The sequence below is a fragment of the Periophthalmus magnuspinnatus genome, chromosome 1 (genome assembly GCF_009829125.3).
Source record: "Periophthalmus magnuspinnatus isolate fPerMag1 chromosome 1, fPerMag1.2.pri, whole genome shotgun sequence".
Classification (NCBI taxonomy): Eukaryota; Metazoa; Chordata; class Actinopteri; order Gobiiformes; family Gobiidae; genus Periophthalmus; species Periophthalmus magnuspinnatus.
Genome location: NC_047126.1, coordinates 27,710,714 through 27,727,178, shown reverse-complemented (window position 1 = coordinate 27,727,178; position 16,465 = coordinate 27,710,714). Strand labels below are relative to the sequence as shown.

Genomic DNA, 16,465 nt, shown 5'->3' with positions numbered 1-16,465 from the left:
TAGTGAAGAAAAATCAATGTTAGACAAATACAACAAAACAGAAACAGCAAATGCTTCTGCTGTCATCTCTGTGTGTAATCATTTCCTCCACAGACAGCCACCGCACTTTGCTTTTTCTGTTAGGGAGAAATGGCCAGTCCAAACATATAAGATGTTATGGAAGAATGGTGATGGACAGAAGATACACAATGTTTCCGGATTCACTTAGGCTCACCTGGGGACCTTGCTGCAAAGACCAAAGAACATGGGGATGGGGGAGAGGGTAGGAGAGGTCAGTTAAGATGAGTGATTATTCATGGAATGGATGTTGAATGGAGAAACAGGACAGACGAATGTGTGTGACCCATCTCACCTGGAGACCTGGCACCTGCAAAAGCAACAGGATAGAGGACAGGAGAGAGATGAAGAGTTTGGTCATTAGTTTGGTCTTCCAATTATCAACAATAACATTAATGTTCTTACTAAAAAAATAAATACATTTTTTTTACATTTTTTCAAATGCTTAACAGAGACAGTATGCAAGACTTTGAGTTTGAATTTCATGAACATGACCCTTGATACGTTTTCAGGCCAAATATAGCTGATTTATTCTTAATTACAAGAACTTTGTACATGATGGAAAGTTGTTATAATTGATTGTTTTGGTTCTCAACATGATCATCCAATCAGAAAGCAGAATGAGCCTCACATGAGTCTCTCATTTGTGTTGCCAGTTTCAATGCTGAAATCCAGTTGGTCTAAACCTTAAAGGTCACTCTCTGATCTGATTGGTCACTACCTAAACCCCAGCACATGCAGCCAATCATTAATCTGTGCTAGTGCAGCCTCTGCAGCTCAGTGAGTGAATTCTGGAGGCTTTGAGCTTTTTTAAGAACAGGTATGATTTGAGAATTTAATGGAATTTATTGAAGAATTTCCAAAGTAATAATTGTAATAATGGCAGTAATAAGATATTTTTGAGAAAAAGTAGCTCACCTGGAGAGCGAGCACCACCGATGCCTCCATTGTGGTTCTCACTAATGACTAGATCCAGAGAGGTGCGAGGTTTGGGCACAAATTCTTTGCGTGGTTTATTAGAAGTGTCTCTTATCCTGCAGAGACAGACATAAGTAAACCACTGTAGGTCACATGACCACAAGGATACTGTAGGTCACATAACGACACGTGTGATTAGAAGATGTTACAAAAGTGTACCTTTCATCCATCTTGCTCTGCAGCTGTTGGAGGATCTCAGCTGCACGACTGTGGTACTGCACCTGAGCGTGGACCAGAGCTGCCAGCTGGCTCACCTGCTCAATCTGTGCACATAGAGCAAACAGGCTGTGGGTTCAAATCACAGATGGGACATTACAATCTATTAAAGGTTTGAGTGTGGTCTGCATGAAATTGATTGATAGATATTTTATATTAGTAGGCTGAAATGGATTAGAGCAGCTGTACCTGATTTCTTCATCTTTAAATTGAACATTTTTCATCTTTTTAACAGAGTCCAAAGTTATTTTGTACTTTCCTAATGCATCCAAATTATTCACCACATTGAGTTTCTAAGTTTGCTTCCCAACACTAATAACTATCATACGAGGGGGGTATCAGTATTACATCCTGCTTTACGGATGATGATAACGCTTTATATTTAGATGCAGGCAGCGCTCTAATTTTGACCTTAAGAGCTATTTTTACAATACCTTTGTACTAGGACCAGACTCATTTTTACTGTATTACATGAAAACGATAATGTACGGCCCCTTTAATAGAACAGTAAAACTTTATTTTTATATTTTTTGTGATCATAAAACAGTTTAGTCTCTTAAACTGCCAGTAATTCTATATTTTATGAAGCTTTATTTAAGTGCCACAGAATACCAACCATTCTGCCACCATGTTGCCTTTAGTGGAAGAAACCAAACCTCAAAACAATCCTGATCGGCTGCTCTACTTACATCACTTTCCAGGAGGTTAAACATGCTCTGCTCAGCGATCTCCTTGGAGTCGTCAAACTTCTCCAGAGCAGCTTTAATCTCGTCCTCCGTCACTTTGCCCTGGCGCTTCTTCTTGTAATCAAAATCCAGGCGACGGCCCTCCATCTTCTTCAGGTGGTGCTATAAGAGGAGCAGTGATAATTAAAATATATACGTGTGACATTTGCTTTGAAATATCAGCGCGTGTAAGGCTCATGTGACTGAGCTCTGCAGAAATCCCTACCTGTATTTCTTTAAGGTCCTTTTCATGGAGGTTCTGCATTGGATCGATGAAGTTCTGCTTTACCTCCATGTCCAGAGCATCCTTGACCTCGGCCAGCTCACGCATGGCCTCCCCGGCTTCAATCAGCGCCTGGCCTGGTCCCACAAACAACCACACATCATTAAAGTGGAGAGTGTTTATGGTGTTTTCAGTGCATTGCCTATTGTTCCTAGTGCTTTTCTTGGTCATTTTAGTGCAAACTCGGTACATTTGCTGCTTTCTGGTGAAAAACATAAAAATGTGTGCGTGTCCAGTGGCAATTTTAAGTACATAGTGACATCACACATGACTGCCCTAATTACAGACAGGTGTTTCAGATTACAGCTGTGACTCCAGTGTTGAGTTGAGTTTTGACACTCAAAAATAAACTTCCAACAGAAAGAATCCGGAGCGGCGTGTGGTCTGAGCCTCTCGTTACTTTGAATTTTTCTGAATACTAGCAGCCACCGGGCCAGAACTGCACCTCGTGAGTCGTGAGTCGTGAGTCTAGACCAATCACATTATTCCTTATACCTCCAGACCACACCCCTCTTCCCTCACACTTTTCTTTAGTCCTCCAAGTACTGCCCAGTTTAGCAGCAGTATTTGAACTGTGGTTGTAGGAGGAGATTAGGTGTTTAGTCCCATTTTCAGTCAAATAAAATCACTGTTGTAAGTTGAAGAATAGACAACTTATAGCATCAAATAATAGACTAAACTTTTTGAATTATTTTTAAAAAGGTCATATAATTAATAGCAGTATGCATTATTGTAATCGATACTAAAACTAGTATAGAAACTTTATACTTATTTTTTTTTAGCAGGTATCGATATTAAAAAAGTCACATTCACAGGACAGAAATATACCTTTCCTGAATAACTTTAGAATGATCTTGAGCGGTATCAGAACAAGTATAAGACACATAGACTAGTATACACCCATGGACTACTATGGAACACAGACAACTGAGGGATTACACAGATATAAGGCTGCGTGGTAACATAAAAGACTACAAAATACTACATTTGAAAACTGCAGGCTATTGTCTAAAGAAAGCGTATCAAAGTATCAAAATTGATATTAAGTATAGTGTCCATTTCTTCAATAAAGTATGAAGTTTTAGTATCGTGGCAATTCTAGTAGTAAATCAAGCAATATTTAAAACCAGTTAAAGCTCTATTCATGTTTTGTTCATAGTTTGCTGTTTGTTGCGCTCACCAAAGCTGGAATCGTCTCCCAGCTCACGTCCAAACTTCTGCATGGACTCTCCCAGGATGGCCTCTGTCTGTGTGTATCCCGGGCCCTTCTCCTGACCGCGCATACGTGACATGGAGTTCATCATGCTCATCTTGGCTCTTGTGGCTGTCAGGATTCACAGGTCAGCACATATACAGCAATTGATACTTTGCAGCTGATGTCATCAATATCCCCTGGGTGTGTGATGCTAACTGTAGCACTGCTCTGTCTGAGGCTTTGTTAGACTTTAATCTGAGCTTTATTTCAACACAATCTGACCAGAAAGAGCTGACTTAGTTGGAACTACAACAGGTGAGCTGATTTGTGCTGTTAAAGCCTCTCACTCATAATATTACAGTCACAAGCTAACTGTTATATTTGATTTATCTATTTTTATTCATTTTGTGTGTGACTAATTTATTTGAAATCTTTAGACAGTGATTTATTTATCACATGTGTTACCTGGATTGGGCTGCAGATACTCAGTAGTCTTGGTCATGATGTCCAACACTGCCCTAGATGTAACATCCACTCTCTGTTCAGGACATTGTAAAAAAATACAAAGGCTTTAGTAATGAGAAGAAAGGGAAGGCGTCTAAGTGCAGAATGTGGTCATAAAGGACACACTCACATGAATCCCACAAAGAAGAAAAGAAAGTGACAGTGCAATGTCCAACCAGGCAAAAGTTTGGACACATTTTCATTCATTTCTGTGATTGTAGATTCTCACTGAAGGTATCAAAACTATCAATGGACACATATGTAGCAAAGCAAAAAATAATAATAGTAAAAATAGTCACCCTTTGCTTTAAATTCTAATTTGCAATTTTGTCATTTCTTGACCCTGACAAGACAAAGCTGTGAAGTGAAAATCTTTTCAGGAGATTTAATCAAGAGAAGGTTTGGCTACTTTGAGGATTTGAATACAAAATATAAAAAATATTGATTGCTATTTAACTTGATTTGCTACATAACTCCATACATCTTGCATCATATATTTGATATAACAATACTTTACACTTGTAATGCATTTTACAGGTTTACTGAAGCCCCTCAAAGAACTAGATGTTACTAAGGTGAGATAGAGTATATAAAATTAAGAAAGGGGTAAACATAAAGGAAAAAAACCCCAAAACATTATCCAAACTTTTGACTGGTTGTGTATTTAGTCTATTTGCTGGTAAATGTCCAGTATTTGTGCAGTGTGAAATGAACTCAGATGTGTAACACAGTGGTCCACGTGATACAACCAGATTACACTCATATCCTGTACAAGCCCACAGCCCGACGTGTCACTGCCCACACTGTGAAAGAGCGCAATATGTTACTCATCTGACATCACGCATGAACCATGTGACCGGCTAAAAACAGCTATTAGGACTGCACGAATGTCTTACTTACAGTGAAATACCTATGTTCTATGTTCTTCTTTTATTGCCATTGTTGTTCATTTTTGATGCTCTGAGTCTCCCATCCCTTTGCTCCCTGCGATAAGTCACTACCCCTTGAGAGCACATAATCAGCGTGCATCCAACTAATAACACATCACATCAGGTTTGTCAATGTGTGTACAGTTTTTGTGTATTTATGGAGACTTGTCGTGTCGGAGCATGGGTGAGACAGGCTTGTGGGCTGAGTATAACGCAGAATCTTACAGCTAAACGTAAGGAGGGTTTGAATAGAGCACAGGAGAGATCACTAAAATACTCAAACATGTATGGATGATCTAAAACCTCTTCAGGCGTGTTTTTGATGGAGGGAACAACATAACAATATGGTAGAAATGTTCTAATCTTGACAAGTACACAAGCAAAAACAGAGGTAACAAGCCTGGAAGTCTCTAAAATAGGACATGAAACTAAAATGTAATAGACACAAACAATGAAATGCAATAATCAATTAAAGGTCCTATATTACGCAAAACTGACAAATGTGAGGTTCAAGTCATGCTAGAATGTTGTTACCGCTTCAAAATCATAAGCAAAGTTGTGTTTTGTTTCATTCATATGTGTTTGAGGAACTCTCTATTATTAGTTCTGTTCCACCTTGTGATGTCATGTAGTGGTATTTTTCAAGTTAACAGCTACTTTTTACCTTTTGTTCAGTATAGATTGGAAATTCCAGGACTGAAATTATCCAAATGATTCAAGTGAAGGTGTATGGAGTTTAAAAACACATTGGAGCACTTCCTGTTTTACCACATGACATCACAAGGTGGGGCTGAGTGTTTTCAGTTTGAGAGAAGAACGCCTATGTGTGCAGGATTTGTGTGTTAAACATATGTGAATGAAAGAAAACACAGCTCCAGGTCTGTTTTTGATGAAGAAATAGCATTATAACATAGATCAGATAGCTTTTTATGGGCTCTTTAACATGGACAAATTGAACTTGGTTTCGACTTGCATGTATCTATGATGATTGTACATAAAAGTAGACAATTTGTACATTCTATCTTATTGCCATTTGAATGTAGCTTATTTGTAGCATTTCTTACCTTTTCCATTTCAGTGAAGTCCACATCGAGCTTCGTCCCTTCAGCACCACCCACTTTCTCACTCACTTTCTGCAAAGACAAATAGAAACACATGTATCAGAATTGAAAATCAAAATGTAAGCACCGTATTGCAAATCAAAATGTTCCTGAATAAGCATACGTAAGGCCAGCAGCTCTTAACATTTCCACAGCACATCTTTCCATGCAAGAAAATATTTTGCTTTCAGAATGTCAGCAGATCTAAACCTGCTCAAAACGGAACTAGTCCAGGTCTAATACCAAGAGAACTAGTTTAAAATAAAGGAATAAGCCATGAAAAAGGCCAGCTATAGCCAAGTCATGAGTTAAGGCTAAATAACAACATCTGTACAACCTCAGCTACCAAAAGTGCCACGCAAAAAAGTGAGAAATGTAAAAAACAAAAACAACAAACCATAAAACACAAAGATATCCTGTCTAGCTACTGTTAAATGCAAAGGAGAAGCGGTGAAGTTTTCAGTCTCGTCTTAAACTGTTAAAGGATTTGACAGGCAGAGGGAGTATGTAAGTATGAAATAGGAGCCACTGCAGGTTGCACAGCACAGCGTCTTTTAGTTTTTGACGAACTGCAGAGATCTGGACATTCTGTAAACACCACAGAGAGTCCTGGTCCAGCCCCACAGACAAAGAATTAGAATAATACAGACACGACGTTACAAATGCGTGGGTTGTTTTTCAAAATCCACCTGTGAAAGGTAGAGCTTTACTTTAACAAGGAGCCTCAACTCAAAAAGACGCTGGACTTTATGACAGAGCTAATGTGTTTGCCCAGTTTGAGCACATTGTCCTCCATCACCCCATGATTCCTCACTATTTATATAATTATTTTTTATATATTTTTTCCCCAAGGGCAATTTAAAGGCACACATTTGCCTTAGAAAGAAGTAGCTAGTTTTTAATGAATAAACCATGTGTACCAAATGCAAATATCTGCTACATCTCAAGATAAATCCACTGTCTTACTGCACAGGACAGATGTTATTATACTGTATCGACCGGAGACTAGAGTTACCCTGGTCATGAACGCTCTTCCACCCTATCTACCTGATTTAGTGGACATGTTGCTTGGCTTTTTAATTATTCATTCATACAGAGAGTGATTCAGACTGCAGTGACATACCGGCCTTATGTATAGAAAGGTCAGACACACTTCAGTTAGCTCTCTGCTTCAGTAAACGCAGTTATTTATAATATGCAAACATAAAGATGTGTCTATATTATTTGGGTTAAAATGTAAATGTACAGTAGGGCTATAGTGTTGGATATTGAGAAATCACAAATAAGTGCAGTGGTGCGGGTCGAGATGGGGGGAGGTGAAGTGCTTTTCTGAACACTTAAGCCTCAAATGCAGGATAATATTAATATATTTTATTTTATTATGTTTTGACATTGATTTAAATTGTATGTAATTTTTCTTCATCAACATGTTATAAAAACTCATGGCCTTGGGGTCCCACCAGAGTCTGGCAGCAGTCCCTGCTTAGACCTGGGACCGGGCCCCTGAAGAAAATGGATGGATGGATATTTTTTATAAGTTCTAAATCTTGCAAACAATCAGTACTTTTGAAATGAAATATTACAGATAAGATTCTACAGTTATATTTTTGTCCGTTGCTTTTTAACATGCACAACATCTTTGCCTTCTGTTGATTCTGCACTGAGGACTCTCCATCTGTTGTAGAGCGTTTGGTTGGAGGCAGTCTCCTGCTCCTCTGGCTCTTCTGGCTCTTCTGGCTCCAGACCATTTCAAATGACAATGTCAAACTCCAGGTTCACACAGACACACTACTACAGCTCTGTCTGCTGGTGATGGGCAGTGGTCGTCCTGCCCCAAGAAGAAGAGCCAACAACCAGCCTGTCGTCATGACGACACCCCTGCTCTGGAAACATGTCTGATGGAAAAACTGCACAATATATTGAAAAAATGAAATATAAAAATGATTGATACATTATTGATACTGCAAAAATGGCAGACCTAATAATCAATAAGGAAAATAAATATATCAACAGCACATTTCACTGTTTTTTGAAAGTAAAATGGACAAAAAGGCAGATTTTATTTATGATTTTCCTTAATAAGTTTAATTACACTTGGGCTGGTCTTGGTTTAGCTTCTGTTTTGATTTAATTATTGTGCACATTGTAAACATCTCCAGACACAGTTACATGTGAGAACAGACTGAAATAAGAACTGATAAACTAATACAGGAATCCCATGCATTTCAAAAAATATTTATACAGATACAAGCTACAGGTGCAACAAGAATTTTCAAGACAGATATTCTACTATCAAAATAATTGCAGCCATTGTGATCAATTGATAGTTTATTGTATTTTAGTACATCCTGGAGCCCTCATCTCTGTTCCGTTATAAGAGAATATTTCTAGCTCTACCCTGCAATGCAACTATGAGCCTAGAGGGGGCAGCAGTTTGACACAATAAGGTCAGACAGTTGCCAAAGGCAGAGGAGGAGGGTGTTTTTTTAAGCAATGTCACAATGGTTTAAGAATTCACCCAGGATCCACATCTCTGCAAGGGGAAATATCACAGGACATACAAGTGTAGAATAAAGAACATGTCTGACAGGGAGAGAGCGGCAGGCTTTATACCAGCGCTAAGCCGGAGACCGCTACTTGTGCAGTGTAAGAGGTCCTGAGGATTGCTGCTCTGAGTCATATACCAGCAGAGTCTTTCCTGATCCCACTTCCGAAGATTAATATTCTGACAGCTATGGAAAGCAGGAACGCTGTATGCTCTTAAAGGAACAGTACAACATTTTTAGCTGGGAAGAATCGTCTACGTTATGGGCGTGACTTTGGAGGATAGAGCATGTAAACTACAAATGAATGAAAAAACATGCATGTGGTGTAAACTTAAAGGTTCTATACACAATTTTTCCCATGAATATGTGGAATAAGCTGCTCTTGAGGTCAAAATAAGTATGTGTGTGGCAGAGGGGTGGACTGTATCGGAGCTGGAGCGCAGAGGCAGGAGCAGGAACGAGCGAGAGCAGGAATCTGGAAGGTGGCAAAACTCCAATGAGTAACAGGCTGACCGGTAACAAAAATGCAAAAACTAAGCTGGAGCATTCACGTTGACACGCGGACGGTCTGGCTCTGAGTGTCTTCTGCCGAGCCCTCAAATACTCGGCAGCAGGTGGAGGTAATTGCGCTGATGCGGTCCAGGTGCGTGCGGGAGGAGCTCCGCCCAGCTCCAAGCAGACAGGTAGGGGAGGGGGAGAGAGCACAGAAGGACAGATAATGCAGGCCCCATGACAACTTAAGATATTCGTATTAACCTCTACCTGGGTTTTCATTTCACAATTTTAACACTAAATTAAGAAATTAACATTTAAAAGAGACCAATCCGAGGCCTAATTTTGCCAAGGTCGCTCGCGTTAGCAACAAGGCTGCCAGTCAGTCTGTTGCTAAAACTAAGGGAAGGGGCGTGTACCTTCAACAGCCTTGCTCCTGATTGGCTCTTTAGTTTCGCACTTGATTTTCTAAATATGATGCCTGGTTGCAGATTTTGGTTGCGACCAAACACAAGTAGGTGATGTCACACCTCCCTTAGTCCACTTCTATTCTACACTCTATGATTTCTACACAGTGCTGTTCTTATTACAGTCGCATTGGTCACCATCACACTAACGGAAGTGTCTTGCTAAAGGACACAACAACAGGAATGATGGCACAAAAACATAGCTAAAAGAAATATATATTTCATTATATTAATCCTATAATTTTGTTGACACATTTTTTGAAGGAAGCACCAAGAATGTCATAAATGTGGCTAAGACATGCTATGGTTTAAATGTGGTGACAGCTGGAAAAGTACATTTACATTTTTCAGTACACAACACACAACATGGTGTTTTATGGGCAATGGATTGAAAGTAAAACTCATTTGTGAGGTTTACTTGAATCTTCTTGAATCTTGTACTGCATACTGTGTGTCTTCCATGTCATTACCTTCACCTGTACAACAACCACAACATCTCCGCCTCCCCTGATGCTGGTCGCCATGGAAACGAGAACCTGCTCAGAGCACGTGTAACAACTTCCTGTTCTCTCAGCTCTTTGGTCTGGCTCTCCATCCTTGTCAGAACCCACGATCAAAGACTAGAAGCCAACGTGATACCAGGACATCATTAACACTTAGTGGATACCAAGAAATCGAGCTGCACAACTCTGAAATAGCAAAGCCATTGATAGATTGTGTGTACGTGTGTGTGTGTGTGTGTGTGTGTGTGCCTGCCAGCCACAGAAATGCAATTAGACTTGAAATAACACTCTAACCAAGGACCGCCACACTATAAAAACAGGGGGGACCTGACATCGCTTCCTCACAGTGATTGCCATTATACCGCAGGATTTGAATGTGTTCATGGAAATGTTATTGAGCGGTTTCCCACTTGTTTTGAAAAGGTCAACTGCTGTATCAAGTTGTACCAAAACTTTGTATTAAAAACTTTTTTACAAGAGCCTCTTCTGCATTGGACACTGTTGGAAAATAAGACATGAATAATAATTCAGGCTGAAACCACCGATTGAAATATTTGTGTAAATAAGTGTCATTCCAGGTCCTCCTGTGTTATGACTCAGAGCAAATATTAAAGAGCACATATTACGCCGTTTTCTGATCTATTATAATGTTGTTCCCTCATCACAAACAGACCTGGAGGGAGTTGTGTTTTGTTTCATTCACACATGTTTAACACACAGATTCTGCATATTTAAACTGAGTTCTTCAAACAGAAACACCTTGTGATGTCATCATGTGATAATACAGGAAGTGCCCCACTGTGTTTTTAAACGCCACACACCTTCACTAGAATCATTTGTTCAGTAGAGATTTGAATAACTTTAGCCCTGGAATTGCCAAAGATAAAAGGAGCTGTTAACTTGAAAACTACCACTACATGACATCACAAGGTGAAACGGAGCATTTTGAGCTTTGAAGATGTAGACAGACTAATAATAAAGTGTTACTCAAAATTGTTTGTTACTAAAATGTGTGAATGAAACGAAACACAACTCCAGGTCTGTTTTTGATGAGGTCACAACATTCTGACATGGCTTAAATCTCACAAGAGTCAATTTAGTGTAATAAAGGACCTGTAAAAGCTGTTATTTTGAGGAGTTTTGACCATTCAAAAAATATAGAGTTGATAATTGCTATGGCAAACATACACATTTTTCATCTTCCCTTTGCAATCTAATGTCCAAACAATTTTGCAAGAAGAAAGAAATAATCGCTATTAGGTCCATCGTTAGTCCTAATAATGATTTAATGTGATTCAACTTGTACTTATATTTCACCAAGTCCACAGAGTCCACATTAGCTTTAGCATTGAAGAACAAATCCAATGATAACAACATAATAAATAAATAAAACTCTGAAATAAATTGAAAATCTGGCAACCTACTGAACAAATTAACAATGTGTGTACAGACCAGTGTCAAGATATCCATTTTGAGGACTTTTCACCTTTCAAAAGATAAGATGTTTTATTTTAAATTGTTAAGCGCTATGGCAACGGTCCTAATTTTTCATCATTCTGAAACCCATGGATACAAAACAGTACATTTCCCGAGCTGACAATCACAGCTCACTCCACAGATCTAATACAATGTTCCACACATCCATCTTCCCTCCATCACTCGTCTGTTTCACATTCTGTCCCCACACTTTTTAATGAGCCTTCTGAGCCGATTTCTTAAACTCGAAGACGAGAATGACGTTTTACTTGTCGCCTTTTGTGGGTTATCTGACACTCGTAATGTCTTGTGCTCCGTAACCAGCTCGTGTAATGATTCTCACTAACGTCTGCACTGTTAGAACGCACAAATGAGAAACAAGTGAGGAGGACGCAGTGGGAAGTAGACACGGAGGAAGTTAGGTATTAAGGAAGTGTCCAATACAGAAGAGGCTCTCGTCATCTTGAGTGAAAGCAAAGAACAGGAAGTGCACTCTCAAAAGGGGAAATGCTCCGAGGGGCAGAGCATTCAGACTAAAGTGGCACATTCAGGGCCACACAGCTGCACGTTTGTGAAACAGACTAGAAGTAATAAGCGGCGAGGTACCAGCGGTCACATTCAAATACAAGAGAGACTGGATACTTTTATTTTGTGAGACACATTTTAGATTCTACTCGTTGTACCTTAAAAACACAGTGCAGTGGTGAGACTTGAAAGAAAACTGCACTGAAAACATAACTGGATACTTTTATATACTTTTTTTTGTTTTAATAGGCTGGCCTGACATTTTAATACATACTCCAGTATTTAAACTGTGGTCATGGTCAAAGTAGAAGTGATAAGATAAAACCTGTATTTGACCCACAATGAGAAAATTAAATTTTTACAACACAAAGGTCAAAATGCAAATCAAATCAAAATCAAGATAAAAAAAAAAAGATAGTTTCTTGTATAAGTCTTTAGTATAACCACGGTATCTATAGTGCAGCATCACATTAAATATATAAATAGCATAGTAGTAGTAGTCGTAGAAGTAATAGTAGTAATAGTGGTGGTAGTAGTAGTAGCAGCAGCAGCAGCAACAGTAGTACTAGATGTAGCAGCTTAGTAGAAGAGTAGTAGTGGCAGCCTAGTAGTAGTAGCTGCCACAATAGTAGTAGCAGTAACAGCAGACTAGTAGAAGTAGTAGTAATCTAGTATTAGAAGTAGTAGTAGTCTAGTAGTAGCAGTGGTAGTAGCAGTAATAGTAGTAGTAGCCTAGTAGGAGTAGTAATCTAGTAGAAGTAGTAGCTGTAATAGTAGCTTAGTAAAAGCAGCCTAATAGTAGTAATAGTAATAGTAGTAGTAGTAGATCTTGTAGTTCTAGTAGTAGTAGTTGTAGTAGTAGCCTTCTAGTTTTAGTAGTAGTGGTAGAATAGTAGTAGCAGTACTTGTAGTATTGGTAATAGAACTTCACAGATCGCGCCAAAATAAATGACCTGCCAAAATGATGTAGACATATGGACAGTAAAAAGGCCTTTGTTACACGATTACAGAAACATTTTTAACTTCATTTAAGCAACTAATAATCAAACAAACAATCTACACTTTTAAGATTATATTTTACACAACAGATTTTTTAAAGTATTCTTAACCTAATTAAATTTGCATATCTAACTGTTTGTTAGATATACAGTACTGCAATCACACCAAACCAGGCTGGTGAATCATTAAAGAAAAGCGTATAAGCCACAAATGGAGCCAAACAGAACCCCCGGAGTGGTACTGCCGCATCCAGGCTAAAAATAGCTCTTTTTGGACCGCACAACCTCACATCTGAATCTTACCGAGCATTAAAAATTCAGGAGCTACATCGTCATAACACATAGCAGTGCAAGTGGACTACTTAGTGCAGTTATAGTCATGACAAATGAAATATATGACATGGATAAAGACGACGGTTAAAAAATGAACACCAAATATGGAGAAGTACTGTACATCCATAATCAACATGTACATAAACAGTTGGCAGACAGACGCACAGCTGAGTCAAACCATCCAACTGTCCATTTTTCATTTTATTTGGCTCAAGATCAACAACAAATATGCAGTAGTAGTAGTAGTAGCAGCCTAGTAGAGGTAGTAGCAGTAATAGTAGTAGGAGTAGGAGCCCTGTAGAAATAGTAGTAGTATCCACCTGTCCATTTTTCATAACTTTTGGCTTTCGATCAAGAACAAATCAATCTGTTCACATCCTTTGCTTATGAATTTGCTTGTGAATCAGTCTCAATTCATTATGTTCATTATGAATTGAGTCTTTGTTCACGCTTTATTAAGGTCAATTAAGATGTAGTTATTACAAAGTGGTGCCCATATATTAAACGTATTAAAAAGAGCTATTCATCCAAAAATATGCAATATCCAGGTGTGTTCTTAAGATTAGGAAAAGTCATTAAACGCTAAAAATCACAGTCCGCAGCTTGCATGTGCAGATCCAAAGAGCCAGCAGGCAGGCCCCGATAAGGCTGTCTCACACTGAGGATCACTGGGGAGGACTGTCACCATCTCCGAGCACGGCACATGATGGATGACTGTGTGTGTGTGTGTGTGTGTGTGTGTGTGTGTGTGTGTGTGTGTGTGTGTGATTTACTGCATGTGAAGTGGAGTCAGACACCACTTTCTCAATCATCATCTTACACTAGAGGGACCAAAGGAGTTTCCACATTCAGCATTTCTGCCCTTAGTGACAGTAATAACCAGCAAGGGGTATCGTAGCTACTAGTATTATCCACACTGTTTATCAGGCAGATTTATAATGTTGTCCAGCCACCAGGGTCCAGCTATGTGTTAGAGTACGGTAGTAGAACTGTCAAAAGGCGTTGTACCAGATTTTTACAGTCTTAAAAACTTTAAGTTAATTTTAAACAGTCTGCAGTGGTCCATAGTTATTCCTCACTTACATTATGAGTTCTGAGCATCCTAATTATTAACCACGCTGAGTTAATAAGTGCTTTTCACAACTCACAGCGGAGTAAATGGAATAGCCTATAGTTTGTATAGGAAGAATAAATCTGTCATTGTGTGCCTGAAGCCACCATCTCATCTGCTGTTATAATCCCCCCCCTCCTTCCCCCTCACCCTCCCTTCCCCCTCACCCTCCCTTCCCCCTCTCCTACACTGGGGAAAGGACAGCACAAGGTGAGTAAGTGATCGTAACAGGGAGGAAGAGACAAAAAAGACTGCAGTGACGTAGATTGTGATGTTACAATGTGCAACGTCATTGTTCTCTACGCTCTTCTGTTCTGTCCTACGGGGAGAAGAGGGGCGTTGCATAACTTAGCATGGGGACTCCAGGCTTGGTAACAATCTGCACAGCATTATAATATTACAAGGCACTGTGAAAGTGACACTTTCTCAGGATGCATTTCATTCAAGCCACAATGAAAGTTGAAAACAACGTATTAAATGTGTCAGTTTCAGTTTTGTGCATTCCACTAATAAATCTCAGATTTATGAAGTTGTAGCATATTGCTCATATCTTGCTTTGTATACTTAGCTGGAGCATGGGTGATGATTGTGAGCTGAGCCTTGGACAGGGTTCAGATAGGGCCCAAGAGAGATCGCTAAATTACTCCAACATGCATGGATGACATCTAAAACCTCATCAGACATGTTTTTGATGAGGGAACAACATTATAACATGCTAGAAATCAACTCTCCTAGACACAAAAGATAACAGACTTTGCCAAAAGTAATACACATAATTATTATTCAGAGCCGAGAGCATTGGGTCAGAGCTGCTCGATCTGTGCAGTGTGCAGCTGCTGTCTGTCACTCTCACATGTCACTCACCACATGGCACTTTTAGGAGCACACTGCCCAAAAACTGCAGTCGTGCTTTGATTTGGGCTTTGTTTGTGAAACAAAGCTCTGTAAATAATGCAGAGGAATTAGTCATCATCCATTTGTGCAGCTTTTATTTGTGTTCAGTTCAAAGTTTCTGTTTCTTTAGAAACGGTGTATTTATATGTAAATGAAAAGATTAACTCCCAAATCATCAGCTTACTCACGCCGTACTTTTTCCTTTCTGCTGTTCACCCATATAAATCCTTTAACTCTGGATAAAAAGAGTTTGCATGTTCTCCCTGTGCCTGCATAGGTTTCCAATACCACTAAAACATGTACAACAGGCACCAGGGCTCCCCTGAAAAAGAGATCCTAAATCTCACTAGTTTTCCTGGTTAAATAAAGGTTTGATTAATCGACTAAACGGTTAGCCCAGACATTTCTCTAAAACATAGTTAACATCTTTAAGATTTTACTAAAAATCTTGCCGAGTCTTTTCTAGTTTTGTAATTTTGGAGAAGGTTATAATTTTACGTCATGGTTGGACACGGGTGGCAGATTGGAAATATGTAGAGATATGTTACCTAGCAACTAAAATGATTTATTATGTGACAAATGAAAAAAAGACAACACCTTTATTTTCTTAAATCAACATTTAAACTTTCAGAAAATTGCCTTCCTTGTGCATAAATTGTAATTTGCATTTTGGATGAGGTTGATGACCATAGATGAGAGGTAAAGGGATTCTGCTTTACAACTCACCACTACTTCCTATATTTTTTTACTTTTGTTTTCTACTTTTTTCACAAACTGCCACTTCACTGATGTAAAATTATGATTTTCCTCGAGTACTATTCCACCAAACCAAGTTGTAACTGGAAAAATATAATCTGTCAAGTGCACTTTAAAGAAAGAGCATCATTATGATTAAAACCATGGGATATAATATTTAGATCTGAATGATGTTATTGGGATAAAAACACAGGACCAGTACCATCCCAAATCCTTATACCTGAAACCCACGCGTCACACAAGTTACATAATCAACCTTCTACAGCTCAGATCTTATTGCATTACAAAAAAGCTCCACTACATTTCAAGCTTTCCCAATAACCCCCTGTACTCCTGCCGTACTCCATTATTTCCCCAAACAAAAGCGTTCCACATGT

General features: G+C 39.0%; 1 protein-coding gene across 7 annotated transcripts in view; it reads right to left on the bottom strand.

Moving 5' to 3' along the window:
• The window catches only part of sh3gl2a (SH3 domain containing GRB2 like 2a, endophilin A1), a 61,938-nt gene that overhangs the window by 3,636 nt on the left and 41,837 nt on the right, over nucleotides 1-16,465 (bottom strand). For 3 of the 7 annotated variants that reach the window (XM_033970245.2, XM_055225565.1, XM_033970234.2), the window contains exons 2-8: nucleotides 5,952-6,020; nucleotides 3,920-3,992; nucleotides 3,440-3,583; nucleotides 2,203-2,336; nucleotides 1,941-2,099; nucleotides 1,195-1,298; nucleotides 976-1,091 (exon numbers count right to left, since the gene is read on the bottom strand). In XM_033970245.2, the coding sequence (XP_033826136.1) occupies nucleotides 976-1,091; nucleotides 1,195-1,298; nucleotides 1,941-2,099; nucleotides 2,203-2,336; nucleotides 3,440-3,583; nucleotides 3,920-3,992; nucleotides 5,952-6,020 (799 nt within the window). Of the gene's footprint in view, nucleotides 1-214; nucleotides 227-352; nucleotides 368-975; nucleotides 1,092-1,194; nucleotides 1,299-1,940; nucleotides 2,100-2,202; nucleotides 2,337-3,439; nucleotides 3,584-3,919; nucleotides 3,993-5,951; nucleotides 6,021-16,465 lie in introns of all 7 variants that reach the window. The other 4 variants (XM_033970203.2, XM_055225550.1, XM_055225553.1 and 1 more) reach the window with 2 other exon arrangements.